This window comes from Diceros bicornis, chromosome 25, assembly GCF_020826845.1.
Source record: "Diceros bicornis minor isolate mBicDic1 chromosome 25, mDicBic1.mat.cur, whole genome shotgun sequence".
Classification (NCBI taxonomy): domain Eukaryota; kingdom Metazoa; phylum Chordata; class Mammalia; order Perissodactyla; family Rhinocerotidae; genus Diceros; species Diceros bicornis.
This window is the reverse complement of record NC_080764.1, coordinates 19,506,241-19,522,133: the sequence shown is the minus strand read 5'-3', so window position 1 is coordinate 19,522,133 and position 15,893 is coordinate 19,506,241. Positions and strand designations below refer to the sequence as shown.

Here is a 15,893-nt window from a genome sequence, read left to right as displayed (position 1 = left end):
GGGAGGTGGAGCGAGCTGGGGGCGGGAGCGGGGGCGGGAGCAGGGGCGGGCCTCCGGGCCGCGCCGCCAGTGCGCATGGGCGGACGCCCTCCGCTCTAACTGACCTCCTCACTTTCTGCTGTTGTGGGAAACGTAGCGAAAGCCGTTAGCTGAGCATCAGCAGTTGTCGACATGTTTGATGAGAAAGACTCTCTGAAGGAGGGCGTGGAGAAAAAAGAGGAGCCGGTGGTGAGCATCACTGGTAGCGCGTACTCTGTGAAGCAGGCGGAGGAGGACGGAGAACCGATGAAGGTGGAAGCGCTGGGGCCTGATTGCTGCTCTGACGACCTCGGCTGTGGGGATGCCGCCATAAAACCAAACCTCCTAGGGCTCGAGGCTGACGAGGAGAAATGCCGGAATATCCGCAAGCAGTACCGGCAGCTCATCTATAACGTGCAGCAGAATCGTGATGACATAGTGAACAGAGCGAGCAACTCATTAACCGAGGCTCTTGAGGAAGCCAATGTCCTGTTTGATGGAGTGAGCCGAACAAGGGAAGCAGCCCTCGATGCCCAGTTTCTTGTTTTGGCTTCTGATTTGGGTAAAGAAAAAGCAAAGCAGCTAAACTCTAATACGAGCTTTTTTAATCAAGTAGCGTTTTGTGACTTTCTGTTTATATTTGTGGGTCTAAACTGGATGGAAGAGGATGAACATGATGAGTTGGGTGGCTGTGATGATAATATAGCTCTTTCCTTCTGGGAGACAGTACAAAAGGAAGCAACATCCTGGATAGTGCGAGCTGAAACATTCCACTTTATTTTTGGTTCGTTCAAGTCAGAGCCTTCTGCACCAAAGCCCCGGCTTGACCACCAGAAAAAAGTTCACAAAATGGAAGAAAACGGGGATATGCCTACAAAGCTGAGGAAGTTGGACCTGAATGGTAATCAAGAAGCGACAGAAAAAGAAGTGGAAAGAATCTTGGGATTGTTGCAAATGTACTTTCGAAAGTATCCTGATACTCCTGTGTCCTATTTTGAATTTGTGGTTGATCCAAACTCTTTTTCTCGTACTGTGGAGAATATATTTTATGTTTCTTTCATTATAAGGGATGGTTTTGCAAGAATAAGGCTTGACCAAGACAGGCTGCCAATATTAGAGCCAATTAATATTAACCAAATGGGTGAGGGAAATGATCCCAGTTCCCATGGCAGGAAACAAGGAGTTATATCTTTGAGTTTACAGGACTGGAAAAATATTGTGGCAACTTTTGAAATTTCAGAGGCTATGATCACAAACTCATACTAAAGATTTTTGTTCTTAGTATAGGATGCGTTTTCTGGCTTTTCTAATGTATTTCAAAATGAAGAGTAAAATCTGAACAGAAGCACATATTGTATCTCTTGGAAAGTGAAAAAGTATTTTCAAGAACGTCAGAAATTATTTTACTGTGCAGTGTATTTTTCTTGGTAGTTTGGTCTTCTGTTATTAAAAAAATGCACTGGCATGTTCATGAGAAAAATTTTTTGAATGCCTTTTAAGACTTAATAAAAATCCATTCTGAATTTCATAAATTACAAAGTATTTGGTAATTTGCCAAAAAATCACTTAGGATGTTCTGTGATATTACATTGCTTCCTCTTTTATAGGGAACCAAGGGAATCCCATATGGGGCTCCTAACCAGGTTGGGGGAAGAGTGAGTGAAAAAAATGGTCAAGAAAGACTAACCATAGGGCAGTGAATCTGCAATGTTGAGTGTAAAAAAAATTTAGATGCCATATACTTCTTTACAAAGAGGAGTCAGTAAGATTAATGAGTGGATATCTATAGTCTAAATAATTTCTCGTGATGGAACTCAACAAAGGTAGTGTGTCTCTACTGTAGTAGGTGAGGTGTTAATTAAGTGCTGAAAGCTGAGTAGGAATTGGTTAAAGACAGGAGAGGTGTTCTAGGCAGGGGAGTATGGAATTGGGAAAAGTTATGGCACCAGAGAACCATAAGATTTTTAAGAAAACTATTCCATTTCAATGTTAAACTGGGCAAAAATTGAATTAACTCGTATTTTAGTATTCTCAGAGGTAGAAAATATTTTTGTCAGATTATTTCAAACAAAATCTTTTGACATCCAGTTATAGTCTTTATCTACTTGGGTAGTTTCTTTGCTGGCTTCTTGTTTCCCTTGGTAGCTTCTGCTAGTACACAGAGTGTTGTTCAGAATCAGTGATGTTTCATTGTGTGACAGCCTTGACTATTTGTTCTCCATTCGATTTTCCATTTCTTAATAGGGCTTTAAATGCCTGGAAACCGTCCCTGTTTAAACTGAAATATATGACTAATTTATCCAAATGTTCTTCAATTCATATAAAGCCATGAAGGCTTTTTTTTCTTTTTGTTGCTTGCAGTTGTTTTAAGAGTATAAATTACAGCCTTATTTGGAGGTTACTGCCAAAAATTTGGATCTTTAAGAAAACAGTTTCCGAAGGTGCAGTGAGCATGCCTAGAAGCTTCTTTTCTTGATCCCTCTAGGAACTTAATTGTTGGTAGGAGTGGATTTTTACCATTAAACTGGTAAGTGGATAAGTATCTGTTTTGCATAGCAGTAATGATAAACTTTCCTGCTAAGTCAAGTGGGATGTAAAGGGAAGGGAAATCCAAAGACAGAACGAATGACATCAAGATTGAGAGGAGAGATCTTATATATGTGTGGGGAAGGTTCTTCACCAGTAATAGTGGAGGTTTTTAGCAAAGAGAGAAATTTCTCATGAAACTTGGCCAGTTATTTCCTAGTCGTTCCTTCCCCTTTATCGTGTGAAGGAGTGCTAACCTTCGCGGTGTCTACCACCACCCTTTGATTTAGCAGTCATGGAAGCATCGTTTGGTTTCTCTGATCCTCACTTAGCATGTCTCTACCAGCTGAGTTCCTTGGGTTTTCCAGAGGTTTGCTGTTTGAGGAAATAGTACTCTTAATGATAGCAAAAAGGTGTTGCCTCAGTTCCTTACTCACCCCCAGCTTGCTCTGTTAAATGCCTAGTGTCTTTACTAGGATATTTGAAACTTAGTGATGATTAAAAGCATTAATAGATAATCTGGAGGTTTGTGGAGACAGTAGTTTTTTAGGTCTTCTCTAAAGTTATAGCTGTTAAAATATAAATCAAGTATCTCTTGTTTCTATTTTTACTGGTTGTCATGACACCTGGGTTGTCTCATCACCTTGAAATTAAAGCGACTGCTAACCTTGAAGAAAAAAGGAAAATTGACCAATAGATAATTCAATTATAGAGATTAAATATGAAGCAAACTGCAAATCTACTGGTTTCCTATTAATATAGTTAGAGTGGCTTAAATTTTACAGGTTCAATAAAATCAACTGAATTTTAGGAGAATATTATGGAAAGTTCTTTAAATTAGAACTTTATTGTATAACAGAACCACTTTCTGATCAAAGGATCTGGGATCAGATCTTTACTCTCTAACATTCTAGTTAGAGACTTGGGGAAAATTACTGAACCTGTAAACCTTGGGTTTTTGATTTGCTAAGTGGGAATAATACCTATCCCTTAAGTTTACAGTAAGGATAAAATTAGGAAATGTATGTGACAAGTACTTTGAAATGTGAATTACTGGGTATGGTGTAGTGAGAAAAGCAAGAGATTTGTGTTTCAGTGGGTTCAATTCTTGAAGTTTCTTAATCTCTAAGGCCTGCTATATCATCATTTCTGAAACGGGAATGACATCTGCTTGGAAGACTATTGTGAGGATTAAGTGGGATAGTAGATGTAAAACATCTAGCACAGTGTCTGGCTCATCGTGAGCACTCATGTTAGTGCCTCACTTTCTGGGTCAGGGTCGGAAAGCCCATGCTGCCACCTCCTTCCATGGTGACATCTGTGTCATAGTTCAGTTACTTTCCTTTAAGTCTGGATGTGACTTCCTCATAGTCTTGCCTTTGTTCTGGGGAATCCCATACCGAGCACTTGGAATTGGCACTTTGTTAATTTACTCAGTGCCACTGTGCCAGGAACTGCTCTAGGCACTGATGGGAAAAGTGGTGGACAGAAAATTGCCCATCTCTCGTGGAATTCTTATTTTAGTGGGTGTATTAGTTTCCTATTGCTGCTGTTATCAATTACTGTTTAGTGGCTTAAAACAACACAAATCTATTATCTTACTGTTCTGGAGGTTGGAAGTCAAATCGGTTTTTCTGGGCTACAGTCAAGGTGTCAGCAGGGCTGGTCCCTGTTGAGGCTCTGAGGGGAGAACCTGTTTTCTTGCCTTTTTCAGTTTTTGGAGGCCGCCTGCATTCATTGATTCACGGTCTCTTCCTCCATTATCAAAGCTGACAGTGCAACCTCTTCTGTTTTCACGTTTTCTACTGTAATGAAGCCTCCCTCTTATAAGGATACTTGTGATTAAGTTGGGCCCACTGAGATAATCCCGGAAGATCTCCCCATCCCCAGGTCCTTAAATCACATCTCCAAAGTCCCTTTTATGGGTAGTGTATTCACAAGTTCTAGGGATTCGGACTTCGATGTTGGAGGACCATTGTTCAGCCTATCAGAGGGGGAGTCAACAATATTCCTATTAATGATGATTGCTCTGTAGAAAAACTGCTTGGATAATGGTTGAGATGCTACCTCAAAGTGATAAGGGAAGGCCCCCGGGGGGGAGGCATTTGAAATGGAATCTGTTTGTCATAAGTAATTTGCCAGAGTAGTTGATAAGAGTAAATGTTAAGTATTACCTTGGCTCTAGATATTTTAGGTGCATAATAGCTGAAGATCTAGATAATTAATTGGTCATGGAGAATCAACTTCCCTGGTTCTACTTGGAGGAGGATAGTGTAGCAAGAACCTCTACTTCCTTGAACTTTTAATTATTTGATTTGAGCTCACTTGAGTATTATTGTTTGGTACTTTCCACCTAGCACCTGCCAACAACATTGACTCAGAATTTCCCTAGGCCAGGAATTGGCAAATTTTTTTCTGCAAAAAGCCAGATAGTAAATATTTTAAGCTTTGTGAGCCATATGATCTCTGTTGAAATTAATCAACTATGCTATTGTTGGGAAAACAGCAGATATTATAGACAATATGGAAACAAATGAGTGTGCTGTTTTCCAATAAAACTTTATTTATGGGTACTGAAATTTGAATTTCATATAATTTTCATGTATCATGAAGTATTACTCTTGATTTTTTCCCCCTTATTAAAAATGTTAAGAATCATCCTTAGGGGCTGTTAAAAAAAAAACCAAAAAACTGGCCTACTGGATTTGCCCTGCAGGCTGTAGTTTGCCAACTTCTGTCTTAGGCTCAGGGCCCATTCTCTCCTAGACAGTCTGTAGCATTTAAGCCATCATTTAGTGTTATTTCTTTCCTGCCACATAATCCTCCAAAGCACAAAGAGGCTTGAGGTACAACCCCAGTGGATGCTGCAGCATGTCGGCAACATAGCAGTCAGATATCAAAGGAAGTTGGCTCCTGGTGTGGGTGAGATAATCACTGTAGACAGGGTACCCAGGCAGGAGAATTGAAGGAACTTGCCCAAGATCAGACGTAAGTGGTAAAGTCAGGTTCAGATTTGGTCTATATCTAAGCTCCTAACCCACTATGCTATATGCCTTGTACTTTTCCGGTGTTTTACCACAACTTTTATTTTTATGGATGAGAAAACTGAAACCCAGCCTCTTGATATTCATACCAGAGTAGGAACTAGCACCTAAGTCTTTTATTCTGGAAATATTTTTGAAAATCACACATATATATCACAAAGTTGGCACTGGTGATGCAAAGATGAAAGACAAGATGCCTGAAGATGCCTGTCCTTGCATAGTTGGTGGGATTGTGTGATGATGCCAGTGGGATCTCAGAGGAGGACCCAACTTGAGGGCACTGTCAAGTAAAGACTTCCTGCTAAATATTGAAGGGCACAAAGGACTGGGGTGGAACAGCCTGTGCTAAGTGCCCTGACAACATGTGTTAATGGAGTTGCAATTAAAAAAAGACAGTGCTCTTTGGAGACTTCAGCGAGACTTCATGGAAGGAATGGGTGTTATGTTGGAGTCTTAGAATGTTGGTAAAGGAATCCCCCAACCCCTAAAGGAATGCTTTAGGAGGGTAATGTGTTTGTGTACGTTGAATACAAATAATCTAACATTGTGCAGTCTGTCTATGTGCTGGATCAGGATGTGTGACAGGAAGAGGGCATTTCATGTGGGGGGCGGTGCAGGGAAGTGCAGGGAGCATCTGTAAAACACTCCGGAGCTTTTGACTCAGCCCCAGGCCAGTTCTCTTCTTTAGGAAGGGGAGAACTAGTAACTTAAAAGGATTTTTCCTACCAGCCACTGTGCTGATATGCATTATCTCACTTAAACTCAGCAGTTTGGTGAGGTATAGGGGTATGTTAACTTCATTTTACAAAATGACAGAACAGAGACTCCTAAGGATTAGGTGATTAGCCCAAGTCACCTAGCCTCAAGAGTGGTAGAGCAAGTATTTTAACCTAGGTCACTTCAACACCAGAGCTCACATATGATGGTAAAAAAAAAAAACCAAAAAACAAACAAAAACAGTACAAATCTGTGCCTAAAGGATATGAATCATGTTTGGGGGGGAAATGAAAATTACTTATTCTAATTTTAAAGAAACCTAGCACACTTGAATTGTTTTCAGTATTCTGCCTTTTTGGGGGGAGTCTGGAGCAGTGTTTTACCTGAGGAGGGGTGGGGGAAAAGCATTGCTGTGAGAGGCAGATGGGAGAAATGGAAGAACATCCTGTATGTGAACCCGGCAAACACCTGCAGGTGAGGTGTTGTATATTTACACTATGTCCTGTAGCAGTGGTTCCCACAGTGTGGTCTGGATTCCTCCGGGGGCCCCTGAGGCCCCTTCAGGGAAGTCCTTGAGGTCAAAATTGTCTTCATAGTACTAAAATGCTGTTTGCCTTTTTTTACTCTTAATTCTTTTGCAAGCCTACCATGGAGTTTTCCACAGGCTACATGATAGGCAGTGTTGCAGCAGACTGAACACAGAAAAGATAATGAGTTGTTTTTTATTAAGACAGACATTAAAGAGAATTACAAAGATATAAAACAAGGCCACTCTTCTCACTAATTAAAAAAATACTTTTAATAAATTATGTTTAACAATAATGTTTAAGATATTTAATATTTTAATAGTTTAGAATATTTTAGTATTTAAAATATCTTCTCAGTTTTAATTTCTAGTATGCTAAATATTAATAAATAAACCCCACATTAACTAAAGCTCTTTGGGATCCTAAATAATTTAAGGTTGTGAAGGGATCCTGAGACTAAAAAGTTTGAGAACTCCTGTTCCGTATCAGCTGCTATGGTCAGCGGCCACCATTTCTAACAATTGTAATTGGGGGAGAATAGGGGGCATTTTTCTCCTGTCTCTTTTTGCCTCGTCTGTGTGCTCCTTCCTTAGACTGTCTGGGGAAGCTGTCTTCTACTGTCTATCTTATTTATATTTCGGGTGGGAAACCACTTACCTGGAGCTGAATGACAGCAATTTCAGTTTTTTGTTCTTTTGTGTGTGAGGAAGATCAGCCCTGAGCTCACATCCACGCCATTCCTCCTCTCTTTGCTGAGGAAGACCGGACCCTGAGCTAACATCTATCGCCAATCCTCCTCCTTTTTTTTTCCCTTTTTCTTCCCAAAGGCCCAGTGGATAGTTGTATGACATAGTTACACATCCTTCTAGTTGCTATATGTGGGACGCTGCGTCAGCATGGCCAGACAGGCGGTACGTCAGAGCGTGCCCGGGATCCGAACCCCGGGCCGCCAGTAGTGGAGCACACACACTTAACCGCTAAGCCAGGGGGCCAGTCCCTAGCAATTTCAGTTTTAAATTGGATTAAAATTTAAAAACATCATGTTTAGTTTTGGGGTCAGCTGAATGCCTTAATTGCCTGTGTCTTACTGATGTTACTTTACAGGGTTAAAAATGTTCAGGCTTTCTCAGAGCTTTCTTTGTAAAATCTGTGCATTGGTTGATATAATTTGACTTGAAGCTTCAACCATAAGAACCCAGGTCTGATAAAGAACAGGATGGAGGGAGTATGTGGCTTTTCAGCATGACAATGTATTTTCTTTCTCTTCCTTTCAGATATGTTGGGGGAGGGGATTATAAGAACGGGTGGTTTTTATTTAGGCAGTCAACAATTGTGTTCTGCCTCCACCTGTGTTAAGTACGTGCAGATAAAACGAGGCTGAGATTAAAAATGGTTATTTTTCCAGAAGAACATCTAAGTGCATTTGTTAGTTAATTCTTTGAAACCAGCAAGTCAGCCTTATGCTCTGTGAGACCCACTAGAGAGTAATGCTTGTTATCTGAAGCTTATATTAATCATTTGCTCTGAACGGCTATTACCAAATTGTTTTTCCCCCACAGTGCCTTATATTGAAGGAGGAGCCTCTGCCGTAATGCCAGTTGATGAATACTGGCTGTGTTTACCAGCCTCTCACGTTAGACCTTTTGTGCAGACGATCAGAGTGGTGCAGCCTTGTCCCCATTGTTGCTGGTTTCCAGGTGTTCTCCCTGTAGTCCCTGAGCCATCCTGTGTACCTGCCATGCTGCCAAGGGGCAGCCACAGTGCCGAGCCACCTCCTCCACCTTCCTCCACTGCACCCCCTTCCTCATCCCAAGTGTCCTATTCTACTGACCCTAAGCACTGCCTTTCGCCCCCTACATCTGATGATAGGCAAGAGAAAAATGTGCAATCTGGGCTGGTAAGTTTGGGGGCTTTTTGGATTATTAAGTTTAAAACTTGATTTTTAAAAAAACATTTTTTTTTTTTTTTTGCTTTTTCCTGAGGAAGATTTGCCCTGAGCTAACATCTGTGCCATTCTTGGTCTATTTTGTATGTGGGACGCTGCCACAGCATGGCTGCCAACAAGTGGTGTATGTCTGTGCCCAGGAACTGAACTGGGCCACTGAAGCAGAGCACACTGAACTTAACCACTAGGCCATGGGGCCGGCCCTAAAAAAACATTTTTTTTGTGCTTGTTAACAACTTTTCCAATCATTATTTCATGTTAGCACAGATTTTTGCTTTAGTAAAAGGTAATATTAAATATATCACCAAAACAGTGTTCCAAGCTGATATGAAATGTAACTAATGTGTATAAAAACTAGTGGAATGAAATTATTTATTTAGTTATTTTTTGGTGAGGAAGATCAGCCCTGAGCTAAATCTGTTGCCAATCCTCCTCTTTTTGCTGAGGAAGATTGGCCCTGGGCTGACATTCGTGCCCATCTTCCTCTACTTTATATGTGGGATGCCACAGCATGGCTTGATAAGCAGTACGTAGGTCCATGCCTGGGATCTGAACCCTGGGCCACTGAAGTAGAGCGCACGAACTCAACCACTATGCCGAAATTATTTTGTTTTAATTAAAAGTCTGACATTTCTATTAACAGCTTGTTATGTGCCAAGTACATGGAAACTAAATACTAAATATAGGAGGCTTGCGCATGGGTAGATTAAAGAAGTGAGCTTTACGGAGTTGTGCTTATTTATTTATTTAGGGCCCCCTCCCCCCCCTTTTTTTTGCTTATTTACAATGCCTTGCAAAAGCAGAGACTTTCGTATTTAACTTTTCATGCAGGTAAATGTCAATTAATGATTTTGTTCTGAATTTCTAGATTTTATGCCTTACCTAAACAATGTAGAAAAGTCTTAAATATTTGGCTAATCTGTTTCAATTGCTATTTACCAGGCCCCTATCTTAGTCTGAGACCTTAACCCCCTCATTATTCTACCTTTGACTAGAAAGTAAAGATGATTGCCAAATTGTATTGATGGTTCTATTAAAAGCATACAGTACAAATGCTTTTAAAACCCAGTTTAACGATTTTAGGAAAAAAGGACTGATGATCAAACTTAATTTAGGCCTAAGTTGATTTTCTTGGGCCGTCAGGACCTTACTTATGTAGAATTAATACAGGAGCACTTCAAAGTAGCTATCCGTGATGTGAAAAGACCATTAGGACAGTCCTAACATAGCAAGTTACTGATCATCACTTGAAGGAAGGTTGAACATTTCCATTTGTATGCCATAATATGAACCAAACAATATTTTTCCTTTGAAAATTCCCTTTGCTTTTCTTTAAAGAAAGATTTTCCCTTAAAACTTGGCAGACATTGCTGCTTTTGAGTTAAATTATTTTCCCTTCTATTGTTTTTCTTCTTTAGGCTTATCAGGAGGGCACACTTCAAAAGCTCCTGAAAATGAATGGCTCTGAGGATCTTCCCGAGTCCTATGACTATGACCTCATCATCATTGGAGGGGGCTCAGGAGGACTGGCAGCTGCTAAGGCAAGGCTCGTTGTGTGTTGTCTGGGTTGGGTTATGGGTAGAATAGTTACGTCCCTGACAGAGTTCTCCTGGTGCACTGTGGAATTTGTTTGAGCCACTCTTGTGACATTTTGCACCTTACCTTGGGCAGGACATGTTAAGGGACTGCTTTATAAATCATTTTTCCAAGTTGAATTATATGTTCTTTATATAAAAGTACTGGCCCCAGTATTTTGGGACTCATTTTCATTTTAAGTTTGGTTGATTTTTCAAAGTTAATAAGAAAATGGGTTGGAAATGGAAATTGTATGGAAATAGTTTGAAATTAAATATATTTCATATTCCTTATAAATAATGATATTAGGTTTTTTTCCTTTTAACAATTTCCCTATTCACAACCCCTCCTCCCCCACCGAAGAAGAGCAGTTGGATTTCTTTTCTTTTTTTTTTTTTTTGTGAGAAGGACTAGCCCTGAGCTAACATCTGATGCCAATCCTTCCCTTTTTTCCTTGAGGAAGATGGGCCCTGAGCTAACAACCGTGGCCATCTTCCTCTACTTTATATGGGACGCCGCCACAGCATGTGCTTAACAAGCGATGCGTTGGTGCGCGCCTGGGATCCGAACCTGCGAACCCTGGGATCCGAACCTGCGAACCCCGGGCCGCTGCAGTGGAGCGCGCGCACTTAACCACTTGCGCCACCGGGCCGGCCTTGAGTAGTTGGATTTCTTAAACTTAATTATTAAAAATGTTTGCCTCCTGGGCTGGCCCCGTGGCTTAGCGGTTAGGTGCGCGCGCTCCGCTGCTAGTGGCCTGGGTTTGGATACGGGGCGCGCACCAACACACTGCTTCTCCGGCCATGCTGAGGCCGTGTCCCACATACAGCAACTAGAAGGATGTGCGGCTATGACATACTACTAACTACTGGGGCTTTGGGGGAAAAAAATAAATAAATGAAAATTAAAAAAAAAAAAAGTTTGCCTCCTGTGTATATGAAGTGAGCTAAGAGGATAACCACTAACTCTGTGGCCTGGGGCTGATGGGGTAGAGGATGTATAGATAAGGGAGGTTAGGAGTGAGGCTCCTGGCCCTGAATTGTGAGACACATTTTCCATGTGTGAGGGGCCCTTGGGCCTGTCATCCTTCCCCAACAGGTGCTTTTAAAAGATGAGGTGGTTATAACCCCCTCAGGTGTAGCTTGTGGTGAATCAGTAAAGGTAGATTCAAATGAAGCTGCTCAAATTAGGAGAAGGCCAATGTCTGGCATCAAGCAGTGCTTTGCTATAAATGATTTGGGAGTAATACCGGATGTATTTTGCTCTAGTGATGGTGGTATTGAAGGACACACAGATTCAGTCCCTTCAAATAACCTTTGGAGGTCTAGTTGCCAATACACAAAACTTATTCTCTCAGAAAGATAAAGGATACTCTGCAAAATGAACTTTTGTGTGTGTGTGTGAGGAAGATTAGACCTGAGCTAACATCTGTCGCCAATCCTCCTCTTTTTGCTGAGGAAGACCGGCCCAGAGCTAACATCTGTGCCCATCTTCCTCCACTTTATCTGGGACGCTGCCACAGCATGGCTTGACAAGCAGTGCGTCGGTGTGTGCCCGGGATCTGAACCCTGGGCCACCTCAGCAGAGCGCACACACTACGCCACCGGGCCGGCCCTGCAAAATGAACTTTTGACTGTAGTCATCACTCCCTTAAAATAGATTTTTGAAACGTTATAGATACATCAGCTTTTTCATGGGCTCCTCACATGAAAATTTTAGGAAATCTGACAACTTCAGAAGAAAAATGTTTCCAGTATTCTGCCTAGAAACTAAATTAGATAATCTTTTATTATCTTAAGGGATACAGGTTGAATGAAGCGTTGTAGACTATTCAGTAAATCTGTTTTACTGCCTGCTTACCACTTGCTTAGAAGTGGCCACATGTTTCTCAGATTATTGCTTAATTTGTTACTGTTTGAGTGGAATTATGTAAGAGGATTTCTAAGGTTTCCAGCTGACTCTTGACAATTTTACAGCTGTAATCTGCCTATTCTTTAAAACTACCCTATGACTATCTGAGTATCGCTTAATTTTTATCTTGGAGTTGCACTAATCATCTTGGTATATGAAATTCCCAGATCTTAATAACTGATTATGCTTTAGGCGTTATAGCTTAATAAAAATAGCAGGGGTTTTTAATAACTCATTTCCAGTCTATCATGTTAACCTTTCCAACTCATTTTAATAATTTTATTTTCCAGGAGGCAGCCAAATATAACAAGAAGGTGATGGTCCTGGATTTTGTCACTCCAACCCCTCTTGGAACTAGATGGGGTAAGTTTTTAAAATACTTTAGAAGTGGATTTGTAGGAGCAGGTTTTTCTCTGGCATTAAATGGCTCATAAAACCTAATTTAAAAATTAAAAGCAAAACAAAACAAAAACATGTACCTCTTTCACTTGTGCTAGATTAAAATGGACTCCAGTTAAATGTTGAAAATTTAGGTTCTTTGGCACAGAGTCAAGATAATACAAAACCTTATCCACAGCTGTTACAATGATTTAAAGCTAAATATTTGAGTAACCTAATAGACCTAGGGGCTTAATAACTGAACGATTAAACTCTTGATCTGTGGATTTCTGTTTTAAATCCATCTCCTACATTCAGCAATAACTGGAATCAGATAGGATTCTTATAAGGAATCTTAACAGATAGCCCTTGCTTCTTCTCAGTCTTGGTGAATTATATGTTCATTATTCATTTATTCAACAGTATTTATTGAGCACTTATTATGAACCAGGGCCGTGGGGATATAGCAGTGAACATGGTAGACATGAACTTCTTGCTCTTGTGGAGTTTATATTCTAGTGGGGAGGCAAAAGATAAGCAAGAACTTTATGAATTATGATAAGTGGCACTGAAAAAATTATGTGGTGGAATAGAGAGGAACTGGATGAAGGAAGGAGTTTAACTTTGAGAAGATTATCAAGGAAAGCTTCTGAAGAGGTGGCATTTAGATAAGGCCAAAAGAATAAGAATAAGCCAAGTGTGCCAAAAGCTGAGCAAGAAATTTGTAGGCAACTTTTCTCTGTCTTTCCCACAGAATAGCACATACAAAGGTAGGTAAGAGTCCTCCATGGTTGTGGCATGGGTGGTGGGAGCTGGAAGTAAGATTGGAGAGAAAGGCAGGTGTCAGACTATACAGGTCCTTGTAGGCCAAGATGAGGCATTTGGACCTAATTAAAGCATAAGGAAGCCTTTGAGGAGGGAAGTAATGGGATATGTAAGTTTTATCAAGATGACTCAGCTGCTCAAATTAAAAGGAGGCAAGAAGCAGTAAGTCTGGATAAGACCGTGTCACAATTTCTAGTTCATCCATTCGGCCTATGTTTATTAGGTGTCAGTTTGTGTTAGGTACTGGCCTTGTGCTGGGCATGGCCTCTCTGGCCTGTGGAGCTTACACTCCATAGTGACACTCTGGTAGCATTCTCAGAGAGCTTCTGTTGCCTGAGCTGTGAGTCCACTGCCATCGTGCCCTCTCACTCATGTCGTGTTGACCGCTTCCTTACCTGCCTACATTTTGTTCTAACAGACAAGCTATCACCATGTTCTTCAAGCTCAGGGATGCTACACCTTTTTTTTTGTTTTGGTCCTGAATTCCTTTGTGAGAATCAACGAAAGCTGTAGACCACCTCCTTAAAAAAATGCTCATATATCTCAAATTTTATATGTAGTCACAGACCCACTACAGCTACAGTCCACCCACACCCAGCTTCACAACCACTTATCAGTTGTAGTCACAGATTGGGTGGCAAGTTTAGGGTTGTGCACAAAGTAAAAGGGCAATTTCTGGCATCTTTATCAGCAGTCAATTAATTTTGAATCTTTGAAGTATATGGAAATATGCTCATTTTTGTTTTGTTTTAGGGTGATAGTACTGTGTTTGATATATAAGGCTCTCATTACTTAGAAATGTCGTGAGACTTAGGAATAAACTTGTATAAACAACATTGGCTACATTAACTAAATTATGATGTTTCATAGAATAGTAATAATCGAACTTTTTCTTTGAAGGGTTGTGAAGCAGGCTATAAACTCATGTCTCAATGTTGTTGCAGGTCTCGGAGGAACATGTGTGAATGTGGGTTGCATACCTAAAAAACTGATGCACCAAGCGGCTTTGTTAGGACAAGCCCTACGAGACTCTCGAAACTACGGATGGAACGTCGAGGAGACGGGTATGACGGGGGAGTGGTGGGGAGGGACCACTCTTCCCTTCGTGCTTTTAGGGATTTGAGCTGTGCTCTTACAATGCACCAGACTACCACATAACCTGAAAGTTGTTATGGTTTACATTTTTTATAGATAAAATCACTGGGGTTATCCTGTGTCAGGTAGCTACACAGCTGTTATGGTAAGAACTGATATTGTGCTTGGAATATCTTTCTATAATAGAAGACTAGAATTCTTTCAAATAAATTCTCATAATTATATAGTTTCATAAGGGAGTACAGATTATATTTGCTCTTCTTTGACGCTGTTGCATTTTTCTTTCTCCAAAGAAGTCTATTTCATGAGCTGATATTTTAGGGGTGGGAGAATTGTTTGTTTGTTGAGAAGGGTATGGTTAGTTTTTTTGGACTAAAAATATTTAGCGTACCCTAGAAACCCTAGATAAGTTGAAGAGAAATCTGTTGACTTTAGAAAGTAGATTGCATTATCAGGCGGAAGAATTAAATGAGGCCTGGCACAGCTTCATGGCTAATGAATGACCTAGGTCATGTCCTTGAAGAGTGAAACTCCAACCCCTCTCCGATTTAAGTTTTGAGATCTATAGGCTATGGGACATTTGAGAGAAATCTTCCAGCCATAGCTAGGGTAAATTATTTTGTGGCCTTTTCTGACTTTTAATTAATAGTTTATTAAATATTTTTAAAGAAGGCATAGGGGCTGCCTGTTGGCGCAAGTGGTTAGGTACGCGCACTCTGCTTTGGCGGCCTGGGGTTCGCAGGTTCAGATCCCGGGCGCGCACCGACACACCACTTGTCAGGCCATGCTGTGGCGGCGTCCCATATAAGGTGGAGGAAGACGGGCACAGATGTTGGCTCAGGGCAAATCTTCCTCAGCGAAAAGAGGAGGGTTGGCATTGGATGTTAGCTCAGGGCTGATCTTCCTCACAAAGAAAAAAAAAGGCATAAATACATGCTTTGAAAACTTTTGCTCCTGCTCAAACTGGTCATGCTTCCTTTGTTGATGCTTTTACTTCCCATTTAAAATCAACAGTACTTTTTTTCCCCAAGTCTAGAATCTTAGAAAATCAGTTACGTTAAAAGTTTTCTTATGCTGGGGTCTCATCTCTTTGCTCAGACCCTTAGAAGGCTGCTTTCTGTCCGTGACCTTTGGAGGCCTGAGGCCAGTACTGCGAGCTTGATGGTTTGATTCTGGGATGTCGTGCCCCATGTCCTTTTCTCTTGCCCAATAAAAAGGGCAGTTGAGCAGACTCTTTGACCTATGGAACATGAATATAACGTGTAATCTACCAGTAGTCCACCTCTATTCCCACCTCTACCCACCTCCAAGTTATTATTTACTCCCGTGTCT

The 15,893-nt window shown here is 40.9% G+C and overlaps 2 protein-coding genes across 8 annotated transcripts in view; both read left to right on the top strand.

Moving 5' to 3' along the window:
* TXNRD1 (thioredoxin reductase 1) overlaps positions 1 to 15,893 on the top strand; it is a 64,109-nt gene that overhangs the window by 11,632 nt on the left and 36,584 nt on the right. For 4 of the 7 annotated variants that reach the window (XM_058568533.1, XM_058568532.1, XM_058568535.1 and 1 more), the window contains 3 exons: positions 10,196 to 10,318; positions 12,554 to 12,626; positions 14,411 to 14,530. In XM_058568533.1, coding sequence (XP_058424516.1) covers positions 10,232 to 10,318; positions 12,554 to 12,626; positions 14,411 to 14,530 — 280 coding nt within the window. In that variant the 5' untranslated portion in view covers positions 10,196 to 10,231. Of the gene's footprint in view, positions 1 to 8,391; positions 8,730 to 10,195; positions 10,319 to 12,553; positions 12,627 to 14,410; positions 14,531 to 15,893 lie in introns of all 7 variants that reach the window. The other 3 variants (XM_058568529.1, XM_058568530.1, XM_058568531.1) reach the window with 1 other exon arrangement.
* Positions 78 to 7,080, top strand: EID3 (EP300 interacting inhibitor of differentiation 3). The gene has a single exon (XM_058568536.1). The coding sequence runs from the start codon at positions 172 to 174 to the stop codon at positions 1,282 to 1,284; it is 1,113 nt and encodes a 370-aa protein (XP_058424519.1). The 5' UTR covers positions 78 to 171; the 3' UTR covers positions 1,285 to 7,080.

Bases quoted from the DNA above. Each gene is read 5' to 3' on its own strand.
- EID3 (XM_058568536.1), top strand. From the start codon at position 172: ATGTTTGATGAGAAAGACTCTCTGAAGGAGGGCGTGGAGAAAAAAGAG.